The 24,348-nt window shown below is 38.9% G+C and overlaps 1 protein-coding gene across 1 annotated transcript; it reads left to right on the top strand.

Annotated features, from left to right (window-relative positions):
• The first annotated feature begins 1,742 nt into the window (after positions 1–1,742).
• NMUR2 (neuromedin U receptor 2) lies at positions 1,743–16,772 on the top strand. Its single transcript, XM_006184229.2, has 4 exons — positions 1,743–2,638; positions 9,048–9,132; positions 11,279–11,404; positions 14,345–16,772. The coding sequence occupies exons 1-4, from the start codon at positions 1,913–1,915 to the stop codon at positions 14,638–14,640; spliced, it is 1,233 nt and encodes a 410-aa protein (XP_006184291.2). The 5' UTR covers positions 1,743–1,912; the 3' UTR covers positions 14,641–16,772.
• The last annotated feature ends 7,576 nt before the right edge of the window (positions 16,773–24,348 follow it).

The raw sequence follows: 24,348 nt of genomic DNA, 5'->3' as shown, positions 1-24,348 counted from the left end.
TTCCTTTCTGTCTACCACAATAATAAGCAAGTTCCCAGACAGGGACCACTCCACTAGCCTGGATCCCAGAGTGAGCAAAGCATGGGACAGATCCTCCAGCTGACCAATGATAAATTTGTAGTGTGAGTGAGAAACAAATCTTTACTTTTTTAAACCACTGAGATAGGGGGGTTATTTGTTACAGCAGCATAAACTGCCCCATCTTAACCAACAGATTATTATTGGACAAGTCACTTTACCTTTTTAGTCTTAATTTCATCATTCAATTTAATAAATAAAAGGAAAAGAATAATTAACATTTAGTGAGCATCTCAAGTATAAGGTGCTTTAACATATGTAATTTCATTTAATCTTCTCAACGACTATGTACGGTATCATCCCTCACTAAAATATTCCCAAATCCAAAGATATCTCTCAGGTCTACTGCTATCATAGTAATCTAAGCCACTACTATTTCTTTCTTGGAGTATTGTGTTGGCCTCCTACCTACAATTTTGTTAAAACTTCGTCCTTCCTAATTCTCTGGCTCAAAACCCTACAAAAATTTCTCTGCAGCTTGAATCAGATCCAAAGTCCCTGTAGTTTGAAAAAGAGACAAACTTTTTTACCAAATCCTAGAAAATTTACATAATCTGGTCCTTTCCAGTCATTTCAATCTTCACTCATACTCTCCTGTCCACTCATGAAGTTCCAGCTATACTAGCTTTTTTGATGTTTCTGAAATGCATCAGGCTTGTCACTGCCTCAGGATCTTTGCATTTGATGTTACTCTTGCTGGGAATACACTTCCCTTAGCTCTTTTATGATTGACTTTTCCTCAGTCAAAACTCAGCCCAAATAACATCCCTGAGATGACTTCTTTGACCATTTTTGATAAAAGAGTACCTCCAGCCTTAAGTTTGTATGGCCCCTATCCTTCTTTACAGCACAAATTATTATCCAAAATTGTATTAGTTTATTAGTTTGCTTGTAGATTTTCAGAATTTCCTACTATAAGAAAAGTTCCACGAAGGCAGAGACTTTGTCTTGCTTGTTCACTGATGTTTCTACAAAGCCTAGCGTATTACCTGGTACACAGAAAATTCTCAAGAAGTATCTGTTGAATAAAATAGACTGAGTGAATCTCCAATTTACAGATAAGGAAATGAGGGTCCAAGAGTTTTCGTAAACTTACCAAAGTCTTACAGGATTTCTACGGGTGTGCATGATTCTAAATCCTACTGCTTTTTGCTACAAGGCACCGTCACAAGAGACTGAAGTATCAGCAGGCAGGGCTAGATGATGTGCGAGTGCTCTTCCAGGTTTAGGGTAATACCACGGATGCAATCAAATCCAAAAAGGCATATTGTCACGCTTTCCCCAGGGAGCCCTGAATTGCCAATGGAATAAGACAACTCGAGAAATTTATTGATCTCTTATTTCTGTCAAGCTGCAAAGGTGACAAGGATCAATGGAGATTTGTACTCTTCTACCCAGGACCCTGCAACCTAAATTTGTATTTCCAGAGTCCCACAGCTTTGCAAAACGCACTGCTCTGAGTGCCCACACCTTATTTAAGTTAGTATCACCGTCTGTATCAGCTCTTTTTCCCAGCTGCTTCCAATTCAGAGAAACGTCTCCCCCTCCTCTCCTGCTCCCTGCACTGAAGCCAGCTCGCCCCACCCAGCGGTCCTCTCGCTGAGCGTCTGACACACACATTGGCCCACAGCGGGCGGAGGGGCGGCGCTTCCGTCTCGGGGGGGCTCTTCAAAAGGGCTCCGAGGTCCGAGCAGCCCAACCTTGCTGAAGCACTAGCCTTCTCCCGGCCTCCTTCAGCGAGTCTGTGCTTGCTTTCCTGCCTGCTTTCTCTTCCCTTTCTGGCTCAGCTTGGGACAGAGGCTCCTATCAGAGCAGGCTCAGGTCTTGGATTTTAATGGCAGTGATGGAAAAACATGAGAATATTTCCTGGATCTCCCAACAGGAACTGGAAGATCCATTCAAGAAATTCCCAAACAACACCGAGGACTACCTAACCTTGCTCTGCGGGCCTCAGCGCAGCCACCTCTTCCTCCCGGTGACTGTGGTATATGCAGTGATTTTTGTGGTGGGGGTTGTTGGCAATCTCCTGGTGTGCCTGGTGATTCTTCGGCACCAGACTATGAAGACACCCACCAATTACTACCTCCTCAGCTTGGCTGTTTCCGACCTCCTGGTCCTGCTTCTTGGGATGCCCCTGGAAGTCTATGAGATGTGGCGCAACTACCCCTTCCTGTTTGGGCCGGTGGGCTGCTACTTCAAGACGGCCCTCTTCGAGACCGTGTGCTTCGCCTCCATCCTCAGCGTCACCACAGTCAGCGTGGAGCGCTACGTGGCCATCCTCCATCCGTTCCGCGCCAAGCTGGAAAGCACCCGGCGGCGGGCCCTCAGGATCCTCGGCGTCGTCTGGGGCTTCTCTGTTCTGTTCTCTCTGCCCAACACCAGCATCCATGGCATCAAGCTCCACTACTTCCCCAATGGGACCTTCGTCCCGGGCTCTGCCACCTGTACAGTTATCAAGCCCATGTGGATCTACAATTTCATCATCCAGGTCACCTCCTTCCTCTTCTACATCCTCCCCATGACTGTCATCAGTGTCCTCTACTACCTCATGGGGCTCAAAGTGAGTATCCAAGCTGGCTGCAACCCTTAGGGTGGCACCCCTTCCTTTTTCTCTTCTCAAAGTTCAGAGGAAAACTTAGAACTGGAGAAATTCAGAATTGGAAGGGAACATAGAGGAAAAAATAGGATGGACTCACAGGGGAAACCGAGAAGTTAAAGGACTGGCTTCAAATTAGACAAACAGTAACCACAGCTATAAATAATTTCCTTTAACTCACCTTCCATTATTCTTCCCTGTATACCTATGGTTCTTAAACCTAGGTGTTACTACAAATCACCTGGAAACTTGACTATGGGTACTGATGTGCAGGTCCCACTCTCCAGGAAAATGATTCAGTAGGTCTCAGGTGGAGCCACGTTTCAAATAGTACAAGGTAGCCACCCCTGGAGAGACTGTTGTTCCACATCCTGCTGTCTCTCTCCTGTCCCCACCTATTGCCTGCATTAAATTTTCCTCTGCACCAACTTGGTCTGAGTATAAAATAAACTATCCTTACTTATTTTATACTCTAGGACAGACATATAGTTTTAAATCAGACCCTTCCTTGTGGTTGCTTTGATCCTTTGGTTGAAATAACCAGGTTAAAATGCAAAAACATGGCCTGAGTGAGATAACTTTAACTTGTCTTGAGCAGGTGGAGATTGAGGGAGGGGAAGGTGAACAGAGCACACAAGCTAGAATAGAGGACAGTGAGAGTAAGACATAGCTAGAATTAACAGAAAATTATCACTTCGTTTGCAATATCTTATAATTAGAGATTCCTTTCCTGTATTCATAGTGGTAAACTGATTTCTTTTCCTTTTTCCTTTCTATCCTCTGGATCTAAATAGTCTGAAAGAATTTTCTTTTTTGATGAAGGTAAAAGTGAGTCTACATAATTCCTCCCTTGGTATATACTCTGCATCCAAATTCAAAGAGATGAAATCCAACTGTGAGTTTTATCCCCATTTAAGGAGGTAGCATGTGTAGGAAATAGTCATGAAACCATTTAGACTCCCAGATCTAAAGCTGACATATAAAACACCTTTAGACAAGCCACACAATTCCCCCCAGACTTAATTTTTACACTTATAAAATGAGAAGTTTACATCAGATCATATCTAAAGCTCCTGGTACTCTAAAAGTCTGTGATTCCTTTAAAAAGGGGTAGGAGGAATCTGTGAATGGGAGCAACGTGAGCTATAAGTGGAATGAAAATAAAGCAGATTACCACATTTACATCATATGCACCAAGACAGCTCTGAGATCGTGTGTTATGTGATACTTAATATACTCCCATCTCAAGGCATCTCTGAGAAAGGTGACTGTCAGAAATGAGTGCCCCACAGGTGGTCCTTTTGAATAAATACTGTGCCTAAGGTGAGTAGCAAAGTCTAAGGAGGAAGAGCAGATTCTAAGTATCACAGATGTCTGGACACAGGAGTAAATCTAATCAGGCAGAGAGTTGTGTCAGTCTCCTCCTGGAGGGCTAGCCCCTGTAATTCCAAGAGACATGTGTCACCCCAGACTAGCTCACAGTCATGTCTTTAGAAGGTCCTGTGCATCCCAGTGGGGGGGGGGGGGCAGGGGAGGAGGAGGACTCCTGCATGATTGCAAATATCATGAGCCCTATAAGAAATAGCCACCCTGAATTTATCAATACCATCTCTACCAACACCAAACTATCACATGTCTTGGGTCATTTTGGAAGAAGTATTTAAATTTGAATAGGAAACATGGATTCCCCCTCTGAGGAATTACTTTGAGTGTCACTTTGCTTTGTTGTCATGAATCGACAGCTACCTTGTATCAGGAGCTAAGTGACAGCTTGGACAACAGTTTAAAAAACACCCTAGTCTGCTCTGTGCATGTTGTGCAGCTTACAGCACCTTATTCTCAGGAAGGATGAGGTGTTACCCACCCACCTGGTGAGGTGACACCAGGAAAGAAACTATCTGCTTAGAATGTCAGTCCTGTAGGAACTGGAAGATGCCTCAACTGAGAGTCAGAAGTAGGCCCTAGTATATGACATTGGTCTCAAGGCCTTTGCAGCTTTTGTTGTATCTTTGCCTGAAATGTTCCTACTGTCCGCCTTTCTAACTCTCACTTTTCCTTTAAATCTTCCTCCAGGAAGCTCTTCCTGATTCCCTATCTATGTGGTCCCTATGTAGGTGCTCATGATTGCTGGTGACTTCTCTTCATCACATTTATCACAATGTATAATTCTATATTTGTGGGTTCCTTAATTTCTTCCTCTCCAGCTAGATTGTAAACTCGGTGACTGAATGAATGAAGCTAAATTATTTCCTTTGTTGCCGGACTTCAGCTTCTCTACCATCAAAAGAAGAGACTTGGAAACACTGTCTCAAAGGGCCTTTCTGATCTAAAAGATTTTAAGAGATTCAAGCAACTCTGATGAGTATTAAGTTATTGACTCTCTTGGCAAGTCTAAAGTTATGATTAAGTCTGGGACCCACAGCCTTCAGAAGGCAGAGAACCGAGACTAATGAGGTCCCAGGACCAGGGAAGGAGAGCCACACATTTGCTCAAACTGAGCTCTCAGAGCCGCTCCATCATTTCAGGACACAAGTCTCTAGTGAGCTACTCCTTAGGGTTCAAACATGGTGGAGGTGGGAAATTGGCAATCCCAGGGCAAGTTTCTTCCCATCTGGGGAGCTCTCACCTAGTCCTTCTTTCTCCTGCATGCAGCATTAATGCTTGAGCTGAAAAGGATGGATTATGAATTGTAGCAGAATTCAGCCAAGACAAACAGGACTGGACCGCTTCTTGTTAATAAACAGATTTTGTTTAGATTCTAGAGATATTTACACAAAAGCTATGATTGTACCTTGGTGTTCTAAAGCTATATAAATTGACCACAAAGTATATAAATGAACAGCTGGTGGAATGATTTTAGTCAATATAAACAACTGAGCAGAATTATCTATCAGCCTGCATGGTAATCAACCCCATGCTTCCCCTTCACCTCTTCTCTTCTATTAGCTAAAGGGAGTCAGGGAGGAAGGTTTCTGAACTTCCTATAGAGTGATGACAGTTTCTCTCTCCTCTTTTGTAACCTGATTTTTAAAATAAATGCTTAGGGGGTGGGAATAATTAATAGTAGATAATAGCCACTACTGATTTCAGATGTTAAAATTTACTCATCCCTGTTGGGAGATATGGTGATCCCTAAAGTAGCATATGAAAATTTCAAATATTAACAATCATATTAGTCATATTAGTAAGACTGGCCGAAAATCTGAAAGAAAAGTAGGAAAGTAGGAATTTGCCAAACATCTGAAAGGAAGGGAAATTATTCAACAACAAATCAAGCAGTGTTTAATATCGGCTAGACAAATTGTTAGGGTTGTATTCTACTATGTCAACCTTTTCAAATTCTGTTGGAACAAGGTATAATTGTATAAATATTCTGTTCTTCACTCTTCCTCCAGTTGGCTAGTTGCACCACTGTAACCTAAGGAAACTGAAAGGTTAAGTGATGATTAGTAAACACAGGATTTTTCTTTTCAGTGTAAACTATACTGTACAAGAATCCTGTTCATAGAAGAATTATGTGAACTATGTGCTCGCTGTTTGATTCAAGGAAGATTGCTCCTTGGGGTGGAGAAATTACCAATGAGAAATGTTAAACCCACCCAAAGAAGTGACGAGTAGATCTCAATATTCTTTCACTGCTCTTAATTATGGATGGGAACCAAATAAAGGAATAATTATCATGTCATAAAGACAAATTTTTTTAATGGTACGATCATAAATTTAGTAGGTTTAACTGAAAATCAGGAAGATTTGTAATTTGATGCATAGTTCTAACCTTCAACATCAGTGCTTTTCTTCTCAGTGTATCTGGCTGCTTCTTTGTATCAGCACAAGTGCAGCTTGTGGTTGAGCTGGTACATGTGAAGGAGAATTTCTAGAAGAGATCCAGTAAAACACATGCGTGGGCCCAAAGATATACATAAATAACTCTATTTCATAAAAGTTCCACTTCTATGATGTGTTTTGAGTAGACTCAGGACAATAGTCAGAATCACAATAATAACAATAATATATAACTTATTGAGTATCATGTGCCAGGCATTGAGATAAGCTCTCTACCTGCATTATTTTGTTTTACCGGCATTATTTTGTTTTACTATTCTGTTAACAACACCTTATCACCTTCACTTCCTTCCCATTTATTCCTAATAACTGCACAAAATTTTCCACTATTTCTTCAAGTTCTGGGTGACTCTGAAGGGTCAAATCTGACAGGAAATTTAATCCCTCACTTTGGGAAGACACAGGCATATGGAGAGAGCACCAATATATTCAAGAGACAGATGGCCAAGTTTGTTCATCACCTAAGTGGATAATTCAAGGTTGGTGCAGACCTGAGAGCAACCTGACTTCTAGGAGCTTACGTGTTTGGTAGGGAGACAGGATATTTATTTGTTGAACTTTGGGGGCAACTTTTTTCCCTTTGAATTGATCTGTCTTTTGTGGTATAGTTAATGCATAGTATTATATAAGTTTCAGATGTAAAATATAGTGATTCACAATTTTTAGTCTATGATCCTCTTTTCCAAGTCCTATTTAATTTTAAATTCCTTCTCTGAAATATTCTGTACAAATGCCGATCAGCCCAGGCAGCTCACTGATTCTCAGAGCAGTCTGTTCCACTGTTGTACACGACCACATCAACTTCTTCTTTAGCTTGAATTGGAATATGTCTCTTTATAACTCAGTAAATTGATCCTAATCTACCCTGAGACTGTATAAAACTGGCTGAATTTTCCTTCCACCAGTGGCTTCAATCAGTTTGTTGGACTTTCTACGTCGCTAATGAGGGAAACTCCAACTCAATCTGACAAAATATCAAAGGGAGCATGAACCAGAAAAGTCACAGGGAGAGCTGGCTCTTGGTGAAGATCAATCCAGTAAAACACACTGTGTCATCAAGGACCTAGCTTTCCTCCTTTTTCTTTGCTTTTCTTTCTATAGTGTGGTTTCAATCTCAAAATCTGCACAGCAGCCCATTGGTGGTTCCAAACACGTTCCTTAAAGTGGAAAGAAAACGAAGTGGTTGTAATCCCAGACCCCACATGCAGAGAACAAGAAGGGCTCCCTCTGGCAGGTCCAATAAAAGAGAAAGGAAATACCCATTCCTGGACATATAAGCTAGTATCTGAAATCTAATTGGTCTCAATTATCCAATCACTGTGACTGTGACTGAAGGAACAGTAGCCAAGATACCTGGGGACTAAACCTGGAGCTAGAGATGGGCTCATTCCCATCCAGATTAATGACTACAAATGGAGAGGGAGTAAGTTCCCTAAGGGAAAATCAGGGCACTATTGTTAAGAGGAGAATAAATTCTAGAGAATAAATTGACAAATACATACTATACCATTTTCTAGATATTTGATGGTAGTTTATCATGAGTTTTTAAAGCTTTTTTTTTTTTTAAAATCTGGCTGAGTATCTCCACAAACTAGAAATACATAAATTGAAGAGAAAAAAATTCCACAACGAGATGAGTGATGTACATCTCCAGTGCCATGGAAGCTCAGAGGAAGGAGAAGACAATGGGCTACAGTGGCCACAAAAGTCTTCCAGGAGTAGGGGGGGCTTGAACTGGGCAAGAGAGACTGCATGGACAAAAATGTTAATATTTAATATTTTCAGACGCTACTTTAAGGATCACCGTATTTTCCAACAAGGATGAGTACATTTTAACATCTAAACTCAGAAACACATGCACCTTTCTGGGTAATATGTGTAAAAGAGTTTCCCAAATTGTGCTTCTCAAGCTGGTACTAGGGATTACACTGGAAAGAGCTGGGAAGGGTATCGTTTAGTCATACATGCATTATCTCCTTTGAGGCTGGGGTGGGAGATGTGGGATGTGGAAGGTAGGAGTGAAGGAAAGGTGATGCACTGTCCTCCACAAAGATCTGTAATGTCCATTGGCATTTTAAGGCTCTGAGAAGACCTACAACAAAGACTATAAACTTCATGAAGCAGAATATCTAACCTACCTACCACATAGCAGAGGGAGCCATGCTAACAGATGTCTAACAATTATTAAATAAATGAATGAGTGAATGGAAAGGGTATCTAACTTTTTTTTACTTATGAATTTCTTATTTTTCATGGAACATCTATTAATATACTACAAAACTAGGGATCTACAGAATAGCATACAATAAATGGTTGCCTGTGACTTGGCCATAACCATATATTCAGTTGAGTTAGGTTACTTGAATTCAATTCTACCGCCAACTTACTGGTAAAAGTTTAACAAATTCCTGTATTTTTTTAAGTCCAGCTTTTTCATCTGCAAAATGAGTGGTATAGTCACACTTCTCAGATCTTACCAGGAGAAAAACATGTTTCCCTTTCTTAACATCTCTTTCCACTTCCCTTGCAGCTGAAGAAAGACCAACCCCTTGAGGCAGATGAAGTGACCACAAATATTCAAAGACCATCCAGAAAATCAGTCACTAAAATGCTATGTAAGTTCTCCATGTGTGCTCATTTCTTGTTTTTTAAAGCAGAGGAGTGGCATTTGTTACTGACAAAGTGCTGCTTGCATTAGCATCAAAATTCTCCTGAAACATAACATCCTGCTCTGGTCTTCCTTGCCTTACTTACTCAAGCATCTAGGACTTGTCTCTTTTGTTCTATTTCAGTTTTTAAACCTCAGAACAACACACTAAATTGCATGTATTGTAACACACTCTGTGTGGTGTGTGGTCAATCACATCCACACTCTGAGCCTTTAAGCATCTTTTTTCCCCTCTAAAATGAGCAGGTGGTTTGTAACCGATTTTATGTTATAAACTTCCTTTAAAATATTACAAAAACCATGAATTCTCCACTCAGAAAAGGTACAAATGAACATACATCAAATGTTTTACAATCCATTTCATGGGATCATGAACCCCCTGATAGCCATGCTTAGACCCCGTGGGATCTTTTACATCCAGAGTAAGAACTCTGGCTAAGAAACATTCTAAGTAGTCATTCCCATTCTATTTTAAGAAAAGATGTCTAAAAAAATATCCAGCCACTGATCCACACTCTCCCAAAAGAATGTTATAAAAATGTATGATCCAGCACCAGTCTAATGAGACACAGAACAATGAGAAAAAGTAGATTTATAACAATCCTTCCGAGCCAAACCTGAGGTTTGGAAGAAGCAAATCCTCCAGGCTAATATGCATATGAAACACTGACTATGTGATTTCTGTGAACAACAGCAAAAAAGACTGTGAAGTCACTAAAGTTTATCTTTTTGACTCTACTAGTCATCTTCTAGGAAATTTCTTAGCCCCTGTTACCACCTGACTTTCCCTAAGAAATCCAGCATCTTCACTATTTCTCCCTCTCTCTCCTTGATCATAGTCTCTCACAAGAAGACGTGAAGTGCACCCACATTAAAGTCACAATGATAAAAAGCATTGTAAGGTATTTGCCTTTGGATGCAGAGGCTTTAATTTTAACAGGAATAAAATTTTTAATTTGGGAATTATAGGCAGTAGGCAAGCAGACCAGGGATTTTTTCCTTGAGGGGAAGGGATCAATTCAGAAGAATCTTCCAGATACTCCTGAAACCACATCATGCAGGCAGGCAGCTTACTCTATTTAATGCCAACAAGAAACATATGTACCAGTTACTACCTAAAACATCAAATGTGCTCCCGAGTACAGAGAAATGTAAAATGAACACTGAAGTACCCATTACCCAGATTTAAAAGTTGTCAGCTCAGAGCTAATGTTATCTCATAAATCCCTCTCTCTCCCTTAGCGCCTATAAGGTTATTCTGAGGCAAATCTCAAGTCCAACGTCGTACGAATGGAAAGTATTTTATGACCTCAGGAGAGAAAAAAAAATACATATTTGTATTTGTGGAGATTAAATGTTCCATAGATAAAGTACGGGAACACTCATCTCTGTCTTGAGAGCTGAAAATAAGAAACTGGAAGGTGCAACTTCCTGTGAATCTGTAATTATTTCAAAATAAAAAGTAAAACAAACATAAAGAAACTGGAAGGAATTCTGTGTTCTAGTCATTTATAATATAATAGACACATCCCTACCCCAATCCAAAGACACGTGCAGGACAGTATTATGCTCACGGTTGTTTGATCTTTTCTCCCTTCCCCCAACCCCTTACAGAATTTTAAATGATTGAAACCACAGAAGCTTCTACTTCTTCCTAGAACAAGATAAATTCAGACTACACTTCAGAGTTTGTTAGTGATCTATAACTTTAAAGAACACCAAATTGCTTGAACCGACTTGTTTTACTTGTATAGTCAGTTTATATGGTTCCAGTAGTCCACCTGCAACGTAGTTTACTTTCCCCAATTGACTGTTTTCAGAATTCTGAATGCATTCAATACTACTTTAAATATTCTAAAGGAAACTTACATTATACAATCACATGGAAAAATGATTCTAAATCCTATAAAATTCATTCTTATGTTTGACTGTTCTTTGTAGAGGCTGTTGAGGATCTAGCTGGCCTTTAACAACTGTAACTTAACAAAGATGAAGGGGAAAATGCTAGAAGGAATGGATGAACTCCCAGTGGGCATTGTATACCTATTCTTGCTTTGATTGCCTTTTGTCTCCCATTCATCATTCTTTTCCAGTTGTCTTGGTCTTAGTGTTTGCTGTTTGTTGGGCCCCATTCCATGTTGATCGGCTCTTCTTCAGCTTTGTGGAGGAGTGGACTGAATCCCTAGCTGCTGTGTTCAATCTCATCCATGTGGTATCAGGTAAAAGTTTTGCTTCTTCGGTTGCATCACCAGTGTCCAGGTAAGCGCAGCTTTTTCACCTGGCTTAGAGCAGTAGGTTCTATCTGCGTATACCAATTTACCCTGGGGATCTGCCATGCTCTTATGAAGACACTTGATTTTTATTTTATTTAAATATTGATTAGGTATGTCACTGGTCCAAAAGAAATACAAGACAGTACTATCTTAGACACTACTTTATGAAAGACCTCAACTCTAAGCATGATAATTACAGCAGGAAAATGGTCTAAGGAATGATTCCTTTGGTTTGCCTTCCACGGGCCACATGATTGAATGATTAGCTCAAGGACATCCATGTCCTTGAAATCTCATATTGTCTTTAGCAAGTGTTAGATCCTCATGAAAACCAACCAAAGGGTCTTTATGTAACATCAAGGTCTGCTTTTAGGCTTCTTTAATGCAGCTCATTAAGGACACTAGAGTATGGTGGATAGTGGTGAAAAGGTTGCTAAGTCAGAGGCCCTGGATTTGCATCTCAATTCGCATCATTAATATTCTGAGTGATACACAGAATGGGGCTTCCTTCCTGCCAAAGTTTCCTCAACTTTAAAAAGGCAATAATGCCTGCTCTATACACACCATGGGCTGATGGTATGAAGCAAATAAAATAATAGCTATTAAAGAGCTTTTCAAGCTGTAGCATGCCATAGTATATCCTTCTATAACCATCACAAATTTGTAAAGTAGATATTATTATCAGATTTTATGGTTAAAAAACAGTTCCACAAAGAAGAAATGATTTGTCCTACTCAGTTAGCAAATAGTAAAAACTAGGTTCAAGCCTGAGTCATCTCAAATGTAGGGTTCTTTCCCCTAAAATGGAGCAAAGGATGGCCACCCAAGTCCCCCTTTCTCAGTCAGTTTAACTATCAGCCTTAGGTTCAGACCCCTACTATCCCTCTATCTCTGCTAGTCATTGGCTGGTTCTATGGATTCTTTAGATTATTAAGGACACAATTAGAGAGGAAAGGTAAGATCAATGTGTACAAGTTAATCTCCAGATATGCACAGAGCAAAACCAAGAGCATTTATGTATACATTTATGGGTATCACATATATTATCTATTTTCTATCACTTTCTATCACTTTCTTATTGTACTAAGTAGTAGTATACAGTTTATACCCAAACATTAGGACTTTGCTCCATGTTAAACTATTTATTGTTCTGGACAAAAACTCAAAAATATTTACAGCTCTTATCTTTGTGGTTAGTCTGAGAAAAACTGGAGTGTTAAATAAGGAAAAACACAAGATCACATGAGACGTGACTAGCTGACCATACCCCTCCAGACGCATCAAGACAACCATGTTAGGATTCTCCATTTGTGGCATTTACAATAACATTTTCTTGTTAAGGTATAACTTCTCCCTCCCCAACCTGGCCAATCAGATGATGTCTAAACCTCTTAGATGCTACCAAAACAATGCCCCCAACTTGCCGTTTGATCCTCAAGTTACAGTATTTTCACTCATAAACCATACGTTTGTCAAACTGTGAATTAGGGATTTCTGAACATTCTGTCTTACTCCTATTCCTGCCTCTGCACATCTGTGTATGCTATGCCTTCTACCTGAAGCACTCTCTCCTCTCTTCCCCAGTATCTTCAACCCATTTCAGCATCTGGCTAGAATCAAATCAACCCCATTAAGTTTTTCATAACCATCATAGTTTTTGTGTTTATGTCATTACGTGAATTTCCATAACATGACTGTTGGTATCACATATTCTGCTCTCTTCTTAAGAGGTATCGTCTGGTATCATCCTTTCACTAATTACTGAAGTTAGGCACAAATCTTGTTTCTGTAATACTATCTCAAGTCCTTGGAGAACAAAGTCTAAATTCACTGTCTTCCAATGTGCCTCAAAGTTTCTGGCACACAATAAGAGTTTGATCAGTATTTATGAATTGAATGAATTAACAGTCTATAGCAATATCCCCCTCCTCTATTCCTCCCTGCCCAAGTCTGTTCACAGGGCACATGGCACCCTGAATGTCCTGAACTATACAAATGAGGACAATAATGAATATGCTAAGGACAGTACCTATCACTTCTCTTATATTCCTGGTTATTTTCAGCCCCTCTGTGGATAGTATTTCAATTTTATCCTCACAATAAACAGGGAGGTGGGTTAGAATGGTATTATCATTTGCACTGCACAGAGAAAAAATAAAAACTGAAGTACCAGTTCTTTCTAGGGTCCTAGAATAAGCAAGGACCAAGATCAGAAACTAAGTCCTCTGATTCTCAACCTTAGGCTCACCTTGGGTCTTGAGGAAATAAAATAGGATATGGAAATAAAGAAAGAGTATATAACCAAGAAAACGGCAGTGTGCAAGTCATTTGGTGGAGAAAACAAATGGCAAAATACAATTATTCAATAAGGTTGGGAATAAGGTGGGGAAAGGCTAGGGAAAATTTTTTGAAGAGATATTTAGCATTATAAGGAATCTCAGCAGGGACTATACCTTGACTGATCTACAATTCCTCCATTACTTGCAGTTTCAAATTAGAGAGTTAAGCAAAATTCCAGTGAGATTAAAAAAAAAAAAAACAACTCTTTCCTCTGATATTTAAGCATCTCTCATTAATGCTATGGGAACATGTTCTTTAATTAAACAAGCAGGGATCAAAGGAAGTTGCCGAACATCTCAGAGACATACCAGGCCAGCCAAAATTTTTCCAAGACTCTTTAATCTTTCTGGGTTTGATTCCTCAGTACACAGGTTGGTAGATTTGTTCAGAGCATTTTGTATTCTCAATTAGAGTCTTGTATATATTATCATTTCCAAAAGAGGCAATCAAAGGGATTCAAGACCTTTGTTAAATATTTATGCTTCTCCATTTCATGCCTCTCACTCACTTTCTTCTCAGTATGCCTCTTAATCCCCTGTGTTCCAGGTGTCTTCTTCTACCTGAGCTCAGCTGTCAATCCCATTATCTACAACCTACTCTCCCACCGCTTCCGAGCTGCATTCCGGAATGTGATCTCTCCTTCCTGCAAACAGCGGCACTCCCAGAACCAGACACAGGGGCCACCTGTGCAGCGGAACATCTTCCTGACAGAATGTCACCTTGTGGAGCTGACTGAAGATGTAGGTCCCCAGTTCCCTTGTCACTTGTCCATTTGTAATTCTCACCTCCCCACAGCTCTCTGTACTGGACAGGCACTGAGAAAGGAACTCTCAAAGAGTTGACATTCCTCTTGCCTCCACACTGCAGGAAGGAACAACCCATAATTTATGCCTTCTTATATGATACTAAAGAAGTAAAATGACTCTTAGAATTTACATACCCATTTCTAATTTTTTTAACAAGTGTGAACATTGCTACTTAAATTTGGATCTAAAACCCAGAACCTCCTGATTTTTAGTTACCTTTCCACGATTTTAACTGCTTTATGCCACTTCACTAGTTCATGAAAAGAACATGACTAGCAAAGCACGGCACCTATATTTCGAGTCATTTCCACTATTGGAAATGGTTTGCCCTGTTATCCATGCTCTGAGTCCAGCTGTAATTCTTACGACCAGTGGTTCCTGTGAGACACCAAAGGGAGACAAGTAGATGCTGTTCTACTCTATATGATTTGAGGGGTCCGTGCCAATGTTCTTCCACAGTACACTATTTACCCGACTTCCTCCTACTGTGCCATTATAATGTGATACCTTGGAGTTGTGAAGCCTTTTACTTTGAGTCTCCCTGATAACACAGGAGTGCTCCTCAGAACTCAGAATTATTGCCATCGTTCTAATCCCCAAGTCGTTATCAGTCACCAGGAATGGAATCAGAAGTTCCACTTAGAGAAGAATGGGAGGAGGGAGAAGGCTATGGTGGTAGGTCCCAAGAGTCAAACCATACCCCACACAAACAGTAGTTATTTTCATAATTTGGTCTATACTTGGCTTTCTAACAGCTAATGTCATAAATAGAGGAACAGTCTATAGTCTCAGAACAAAGACAAGTCATATGGTAGCTACTGGTCTCAAACCCATGACTTCCACCTATTCAATCCTCCATTACCTTTGTAACACTCATATAATATGGATGAAATCTACTTTCCAGACTCCTCTTCCATTATATCATCACAAATAATATATATTCTAATCAACAGAATTACTCGCTCTTAAGAAAACACATCCCAGTTTCCCCAGCTGCATCTTTGCTTACAGCATGCCCTCTGTATCTCGGTCTCTATCCTTTGCTATCCTACCCACCCATTCTTTAATGTCCAGCTCAATGTGGTACCTCCTCCATGAAACCTTGCTTGATTTACTCCAATAGAAGTGGTCAGATTTACTCCAATCTGACTTTCTTATCAGTTTATATCTCTTAAGATTTTTCTCCATTCTGCTTTGTATTTCAGTGATTTATATTCTTGCTTTGCCAGAATGTAAATCTGTCAAAGGCATGAAGTATCCTGTGTTCATTTTTACTGTTACTGGAATCCTGACAATTTACTGATCACAATGTTAGATGTTCAATAAATGTGTAGTAGGTGAGCTGACTTCACATTCCAGTTTACTGAGCTGAACAACAGCTCCAAATGAAACCATGTTCAAGAGCCGTAAGACTAAGATGCTGTTTCTGACAGTGGTGCCTGACCATCATTTGGACATTTAATTAGCCATGATTGTAATGGCATGCCTGCTGTGCCTGGGATGTGAGAAGGCTCTACTCAGTTCCAGGCTTTACTGATGCTGAAATACGCAAGTTCTAGCTGTTAGTCTCTCAATTTCCCCCAAGTTGAATGAACCATTCTACTAATAAACAGAGAATTGGTCTCTGATATCATCATTTCCTGACTGAACAGTCATCTTCAAAGTGACTCAATATATTTTTCTCTTAGCTAATTATAAACCAAATTTAATAAATCCAGATTCTTAGTGATGGCTTATGTTGGTAAGCAGAATTCTCTAGTCATTTGACGATTTAGCTGAAAAAACCCAGCAAAACAAAACCGAAGAATGAATGAAGATCTAAGAGAATAATTTTTAACATCAACCCCCAATGACCAGGGCTAAAAAAGTTGCTGGTGGAGGCAGATGGATAGAGAATGAAATAACACTAAAATTGAAGATAGTAATTTGGTTGCTTGATTAAAACTTTGGTCTCTTTTTTGTTTTATCTTCATTTTGCCTTTTTTCTATTAAAATTTACATTCAAAAATTATCATTCATTCTTTTATTTAACAAATCTTCATTACCCATTAGATCATGCACATTGTGGTATCACCTGGCCTTTAAAGTATACATCTAATAGAAGAAATGATCATTTTTGAAAATCATTACAAAATTGATTGCTTAAATCTAATTGTGAAGCACGCTACAAAATCCAAATACAAGTACTATGGGACTATACAAAAAAGATGTTTGACCAAATCAAGGGGAAGTAGTTTTAATTAAGCCTAGCACTAAAAAACAGAAAAAAAGAGTGTTAATTGAGGTTTTGTCTATACACATACATCCACATGCATATATATACATATAGGAAACTTATGAAATGAAAATTCAAATGTCACAAGTCCTAGAGTTAGCTTATATAATAGCTCACACAAAATTAGTAGAATAAAAGGAGAAACTAAAACTAAATTGTTCAGTGTTACTCAGTAGTGGACCTCATCATCTCCTCATGAATTCCTTTTGATCCCTGAATTTTAGAATAATGCTAGATGAGGCCAGAGAGTGAACATGATTAATAAAATATTGGTAATGTAACCCTTCTGCAATGAAATGGTGACTTTTAAGCTCTCTAGTAATTCACAAATTTAGCGAAGTGAAGCAATGACATTCAGACTGTGGTTTGCCAAATTAGTTTGTCTGGCCCAAAGAGATTGCAGAGATTATTAATCTGAGACCCATGGACAAATTTCAAGAGGTACAAGAATCCCTTGAAATTGTATTGGTAATTCTTAGTGTGTATTTTTTTTTTTCTTGTAGAGAAAACTTACAGCTTTGATTAGCTCCTCAATGTAGTCTATGACTTAAATGTTCATAATCACTAAAGTGCCCTTAACAATCTTACATAAAAACACTCTCTTAATGGATGAGTTATAGTTGAATGAAGGCACTGCAGGATAATTAAAAAGCATCATTATTCACACATAATAGTCTAGTATCTTTAACACTTAACTGTTTAGAGGTGTACTGGTGATGGCTTCAGCTGGCATGCAAAAAGTTCATTGTTACATATTTAGGAAGTCTGAGAGGTTGCTGTCAAATAATTGGTAGCTTGAAATCAGCCACAGTGGGAGTATTTACACCACAGGAATTGGCAAACATTGCACATCAGGGCATTTTTTCTCCCCCAGAGAGTGGCTTATCAGCACACCGCTAACTATCCATATGCTGGTAATCTTCCATCTTGCTGGAATATATGTGATTTGTTTGCAGAATAGATCCCCAATAGCACCATTATAATTACAGACCACTTAATGCTGTGGTTAACTTACTGAAAAAAATTAGTCAATGGATCAGATTTTGACCCAGAGGTACAAGATAAAATAAGCTAAAGCATGCTAATTATGACATGAAAGCCTCATCAGCATCTTAAAATTAATGTAGAGTGGAAGAATTACCCTTGGATGCTGTCCATTAATATTAGGGCAGAAAATAGCAACAGATCTACTTATCTGCCCTATACATCTGTTTTTAAATATCCCACAGGATTCATTGTAAAAAGATTCAAATTTTCCACATTCTATTTGGCTGGAGACCTCATTTTTTTAAACACATGAAAATGTACTATATAAACACTGTAAGGAAGCTTGAGATTGTACAGGCTTACGCAAGCAAAGCAAAGGTTCAGTGTTCATCTAAACAATCTACTCCCTCCCTTTTTTTTATCCCTTTACATCATTAAATCACACGTGAATTCTACATTAGATATACATTTATGTTAGACTTCGGAAATATTTTCTAGATAATGTCAATGTTTGAAAGTTGTAACTAATCTAAACATGGCCTAGAAATTGTTGAATATACCCAAATTATACTATTGCCAGTGAAATATACACATTGTGAAAAATACATACCATGAATTTACTAGACTAGAATAATTAGACTGAGCTGGTTAATAAATGAATGAATGAATGAATAAATAAGACCATTCAAAAAGAAAAACATTTCATTCATTTCAAAAACATAAAATTACTTATATGTTAAGAAGCCTACATTAATGCATTGAGAAGAACATTATGTTATAAACAGATATTTTGACAATGGGTCTTAATCAGGTTTGGGTAAAAGCTTGCTTATTTGAATATTGTATCAATGGAAGGAATATCATAATCTCATGCTTCCCTTAATAAACATGGAAACTTTTAATATTGATCCTAACTTTATCACCAATTCTTTAACCACAGAAACTGAGTAAGTTTTAATTCCTAACACTCATTTGTAATCTTAGCTGAGTAAATTCTCACAGCCTCACTAAGAGGGATTAATGCTATCATTTCCCCTTTCCAGTTGACAAGATAAGACTTAACCTCACTTTACAGTTGGAAAAATAGACAAGCAGAAACCCTGGGACACACGAGAACAAGTTGTTTACGTCTCACTCGTACATCCCCAGGTTGCTAGGCTGGCTCTACTCCAACCCAGACTTGGGTACAGACAGAGACACAGTGGCTGCCCAGAGTATGTGCTTCTCATGGCAAGCAAGTCACACAGCCAATCCCAAAATTAGGGGGCCCAGAGATAAGCTCCAATTATCCTGAGGCCACGGCCCCACCAAGGGCAGGGTGTATAACACTGCCAGAGGGAATGAAATGCTGGGACTAAAGACACACATCTAGTAAGTAGCAGAGAGAGTTTAACCCAGAAGCAGCTGACTCCAGTGTCTGAGTTCCCCCAATAAACTACACTGATTCCTCATGGGACTTTATTTTATTGAGGTCACTGAAGAAGCCTCTCAGTTTAACGTCATCCCCGAATATTATCTCTTCATTTACTTCCCGTTAACTCACTGATCCAGATGGGAGAGCAAACATGGAAGTCAAGAGCATGAACACTACAGCCAGATGTCTGGGTTCAAATCCCAGCTGTAACATGATTAGCTGTATGACTTTGGGCAGCTTACCTAATCTCTCTGTGGCTCAGTTTCCCTGTCTATAAAATGGACATATATCAGGGCAATGACATGAGGATTAAATAAGCTAATATACAATTTTTAACACTCCTAGGACACTGACCCCTAGGAAATGCTATAATAAGTGTGAGAAAATGATACATAGGGATGGGAGTATTTGTTCAAGAAGATATATTTTTAATGCCATTTCATTTTGTTTACACTTTTTAGAGACTGCTAGTCTCTTTGACAGCAACCAAAGGTAAGATGATTTAAATGAACTCCACAACAAGAAATGTGTCAGGTGTTTATTTTTTTGTAGTCATTCCCATCAGATAAACAAGCTGCCCAAGATTCCATCAACAACTGCTAAGATTTCATCAATAATGAAGGCACAAATATGTAGTAAAGATTGTTTCTCTGTTTCTTGAAAGATTGTCCTATCAATATTATGATAGGACAGTCAGCAAAGGCACAAAGCACCCAGGCTGCTGAGGACCGTCATGCATATTAACTGTTTCTGAAGGCCTTCGGCCTGTCTTCTATCTGGGGAATTAAATGTCTGATTTTTGGCTATCGGAATTAGAAGACAGGGTTAAGGATCCAACTACTGTGATCATTCTAGCATAAACACCAAGCTCAGAGATGACTAACAAGGAGACAAGCCTCTGTCATGTTATTTTCAGTACATGTAGAAATAGAGGTTTAACAGCATCCTTGAACCTCAGTGTTAAATTCACATCATATATGGCTGTTTTATTGAGCACTTACTAGGAGGTAGATACTGGGCCATGTGCTTGACATCTTCATCAAGTAAACCTTATAACAATCCCCATTTGACAGATAAGATAACTAAGGCTTGAAGGAGATAACTGAGCTGCCATTCAGACAAACAAATAAGTGAAAGGGTCTGGATTCAAAGGCAGGAAGTCTGATCTGGAAACTGGTATTAACAGCTATACACCTATACTCTGTTCAGTCCCCCTTCCCAGTAAACACTAAATATATACCAAGTGGCAGACACTGAGCTAGATCTAAAAACACAGAGAACAAATAACAAATAAGTTCTTATCCTCAAACTACTGAATGTATGATTATTCTAATTTACTGACTGAAAGGAATTTTTTAAATTTTATTCAAGTGTAGTTGATTTCAAATGTTATTTTAGGTGTACAGCAAAGTGATTCAGTTATACATACACATACATATATATTTTTTTTCCTTTCAGATACTTTTACATTATATGTTACTACAAGAAATTGAATATAGTTCTCTGTGCTATACAGTAGTCCTTGTTGTTTATCCATTTCATATACAGTAATATGTTTCTATTCATTTTTTCATAATGCATTCTTAACTCTGACCCTGACTGAATGGAGACATGTAGCCTCTTTTAAACTCCTATATAACTTAAAAAATTTATAGAAATTTAGAAAATGGAATATTCAAGATCATCTGGCCCAATATTTATTGAGACTTTTCCAGCTACTATACTAAGAACTTTATATTTATCATCTGATTTAATCTTCTCAAGAATCCTAACAGATGAACGTTATTACAATCCTCATTCCATAGAAGAAAAACACATTGAACAGAGAAGTAACTTGCCCCTAGTTAAACAGCTAATAACTTTTGAAGATGAGGTTTAACTCAGTTCCAAGTCGAGACGTTCAGCTCTGAGCTACAAATCTATGCCACTTGTCCAAAGCACAAAAAAGAAAAGTGGCTTGTTTACAATGAAACAGTGAGTGATAGTGGTTGTTATCAAGGCTGATTTCCCCTCACTCCAGCCCATGGCTCCTCCCATGTTTCACTATATTTGAATAAATGGGGAGAACCTACAGCCTGGATAATTTAGAAAACAAAGCATACTTAAACAGCCTAACTCTTAAACCGATAGTCTTACTCTTTGCACCCCATTAAAGAAGATTTCATCAACAGATGTATGTCTATTTGATTAGCTATAAAATTAGTTGTATTCCCTATATACAGATCAATTCTTGACAGAAGGCTATAGCTTTAAAACATGCCTAGGTAAGTGTTACACGACTCACATTAAGAGTTAAAAAAAAAAAAAAAAAAGAAGATTCCAAATCACAATTTGACTCAAATTGAAGAAATGTCTAAGAATCTAGATTTTTAATCTGCCCCCTTTAATTTTTACTTACTGGATCTGTCATTGCATTGCAGTGTAAAATGAAACAAAAATTGCACCAGACACTTGTTAAAAATGGCAAGGAAGACTTTATTCAAGACTGCTGTAATAAGGGAGAGAGGCTATTGCAACAGAGAGGAGAGACTAAAATCAACTCAAATACAAGAGGATCATGTGGAGATTTATGGACAATGGTCAGTGTGAAGAAGTGGACGTTAACTTGCTGATAGGAACATGGTTAGATATCAAGAGTGAGGAAGAGGAGGAGGAACTTGATTAGATAAAGAAGAAAGAGAAAGAGCTAGATTGGGTATCAGTGGTAAGAAGGATGATCTATAAACTGTATTAGCAGGATTCTTTGCTACAACCAGACTCAGACAAAGATGGGGGCCAAGGAGATGCATCATCAAAAAGAGGGCTCAGAGGAGCCTGACAAAAGTTTGGCCAAGGAGAAACTCCTTGTCGATGGTTTGGGGAGTTGAGAATAGCAACAGGAGGACCCTGTGGCAGACAGAGAAACTTAACTTCCCAAGTATTACATAGCTCTGAGCCCTGGAATATGATGCTTAGAAAAGTTGTGACTTGTCTAAAATTCTCCCATCCATCTACTTGAAAGAGAAAGAGAGTGAGTGAGTGATTTATGATAAGAAATTGGTTCATATGATTATGAAAGCGGAGAAGACCTAGGATCTTTAGTAAACAAGGTGGAGGCCCAGGAGAGCTGGAAGTGTAATCATATAGTCTACGTCTCAAAATCTGACAACAAGGAGAGCCAGGCCCATGGTATCATTTCCAGTCCAAGAGCAGAAGACCTAGTGGTCCAGCTCAATAAGTCAAGCAGGCAAAATTCCCTCTTACTTAGCCTTTCTGTTCTATTCTGGTCTTCAGATGATTGGATAAGACCCACTCGCATTAGAGAGGGTGATTTGCTTTACTCAGTCTATTAATTCAAATGCGTTTAAATTTTAATTTCATCCTCAAACACCCTCATTGACACACCCAGAATAATGTCTGATCAGATGTTTGGGCCCCCTATGACCCAAACAAACTGACATAACATTAACCATCATAAGACTCATGCATACTTTCACACAATCACTTCTGTAGAGCCTGGAAATTATTCTCTAGTAGTTTCATTTTTTCTTATGGATTAAGTATTTTTCATGTTTACGATGACTAGTGTCCCACCTCTAGCTCATCCCCCTGACACAGTCATAGAAACACCTTCCCATGTCTAGGCCTTGAATTTCTACCTCAAAAGATTATTTCTCTTTTAAATTACAAAAACTTGCACATTAATAACACTTGTGAATTAATTTAGTTTTTTCCTAATGGAAAAAATCAAATTATTACAAAAAAGGAAATCATTTCTGTATGTTAGATTAAGTATAGCTCTGCCTAGGTCTGTGATCCTCTGTGTCTGGAGACATTTTTATTTTCCACAAATAGGGGGCTGCTCCTGACACCTGGTGAGTTGAGGTTAGGGATGCTGTTCACCATCCCACAATGCCCGAGCCTCCCCCTTCAACAACAACAAAACATTACTGGACCCAAATGTCAACAGTGCTGAGGCTGAGAAACCCTTGCCTAAAGGAAACAGAATTGGACCCTTTAGAATAGAACTTTGTTTGTTGGAAAAGAATATCCAAACGAGAAGGGAACTTAAAGGGTATAATCCAACTGCCTCTCTTTGTTGACAAGAAAACCAAGATTTAGGACTTAAGCAAAGTGCCTGAGGTGCTACAGCTGGTCATCATAGAAGAAGGACGAGAACCCTATGTCTAATGACACCAGTGCAAGACAGGTTCTGGTAACTCTACCCATAAAATAGAAATCTGGTTAAAGTCCTGAATTCTGCTTTAGTAATTTCAAGAGACAAATAATTTAGAATCACACAGTTGTAAAATCTGTATAGTGCTGGGCAGCCTGCAGTCTTCTCCATCTCTTGGTACTCATGTCCTATGGAATCCCTTCCCCTTGAGTGTGGGCGGGACTTCACTGACTTGCTTCTGACAAATAGAATATGGCAGAAATGGCAGGATGTCACTTCTGAGATCAGGTTACAAAAAGACTCTGGCCTCTTTCCTGGCATGTCCTCCCTCTCTCCCAGCTAGCTTTCTCTGGAGAAGCAGCTGCCAGCAAGTTTGCAAGCAGATCCTCTCCTAGTCAAGCCCGGAAGGGACAGCAGGTCTGTGGACACTGTTGCCTCATGAAGAATCCTCAGCCAGGGGTACTCAGCGAAGTTGCACCCAGATTCCTGACCCACAGAAACTGTAGATAATAGAGATGCATTTTTTAAGCCACCAAGTCTTGTAGCCATTTGTTATATTACTACAGAAAAAAAAAAAAAGTTAAAAAAAGTAAAAATCTTGAAATAGTTTAAGAGAAGGAGAATAATTCAAGTGTTAGCAGAGATTTACAAGCCAGGAATTTTCAGATCATCTCGGGACTATCTTATTGAAATGAATTTAATTGAATATAATGAGACTACCATTATAGAATTAACTCAAATATCATTCTGCTTCTGGGCATATTTGTTGCCAATGAAACAATTTTAATGTGTATGTTTTTAAATCTCTGGGCATAACAGGAAAAAAAAAAGGAAATAAAATCTGTGTTTGCCTGTAATTCCCATTGTGTTTATTTCTGCACTAGAAGAAGCTGTCACTTACAAAATGAAGTA

This window comes from Camelus ferus, chromosome 3 (assembly GCF_009834535.1).
Source record: "Camelus ferus isolate YT-003-E chromosome 3, BCGSAC_Cfer_1.0, whole genome shotgun sequence".
Lineage (NCBI taxonomy): Eukaryota > Metazoa > Chordata > Mammalia > Artiodactyla > Camelidae > Camelus > Camelus ferus.
This window is presented reverse-complemented; position numbering and strand designations above follow the sequence as displayed.

Bases quoted from the DNA above. Each gene is read 5' to 3' on its own strand.
- NMUR2 (XM_006184229.2), top strand. From the start codon at position 1,913: ATGGCAGTGATGGAAAAACATGAGAATATTTCCTGGATCTCCCAACAG. The intron at 2,639-9,047 runs GTGAGTATCCAA...CTTCCCTTGCAG, and splicing joins ACTACCTCATGGGGCTCAAA to CTGAAGAAAGACCAACCCCT. The intron at 11,405-14,344 runs GTAAAAGTTTTG...CCTGTGTTCCAG, and splicing joins TCTCATCCATGTGGTATCAG to GTGTCTTCTTCTACCTGAGC.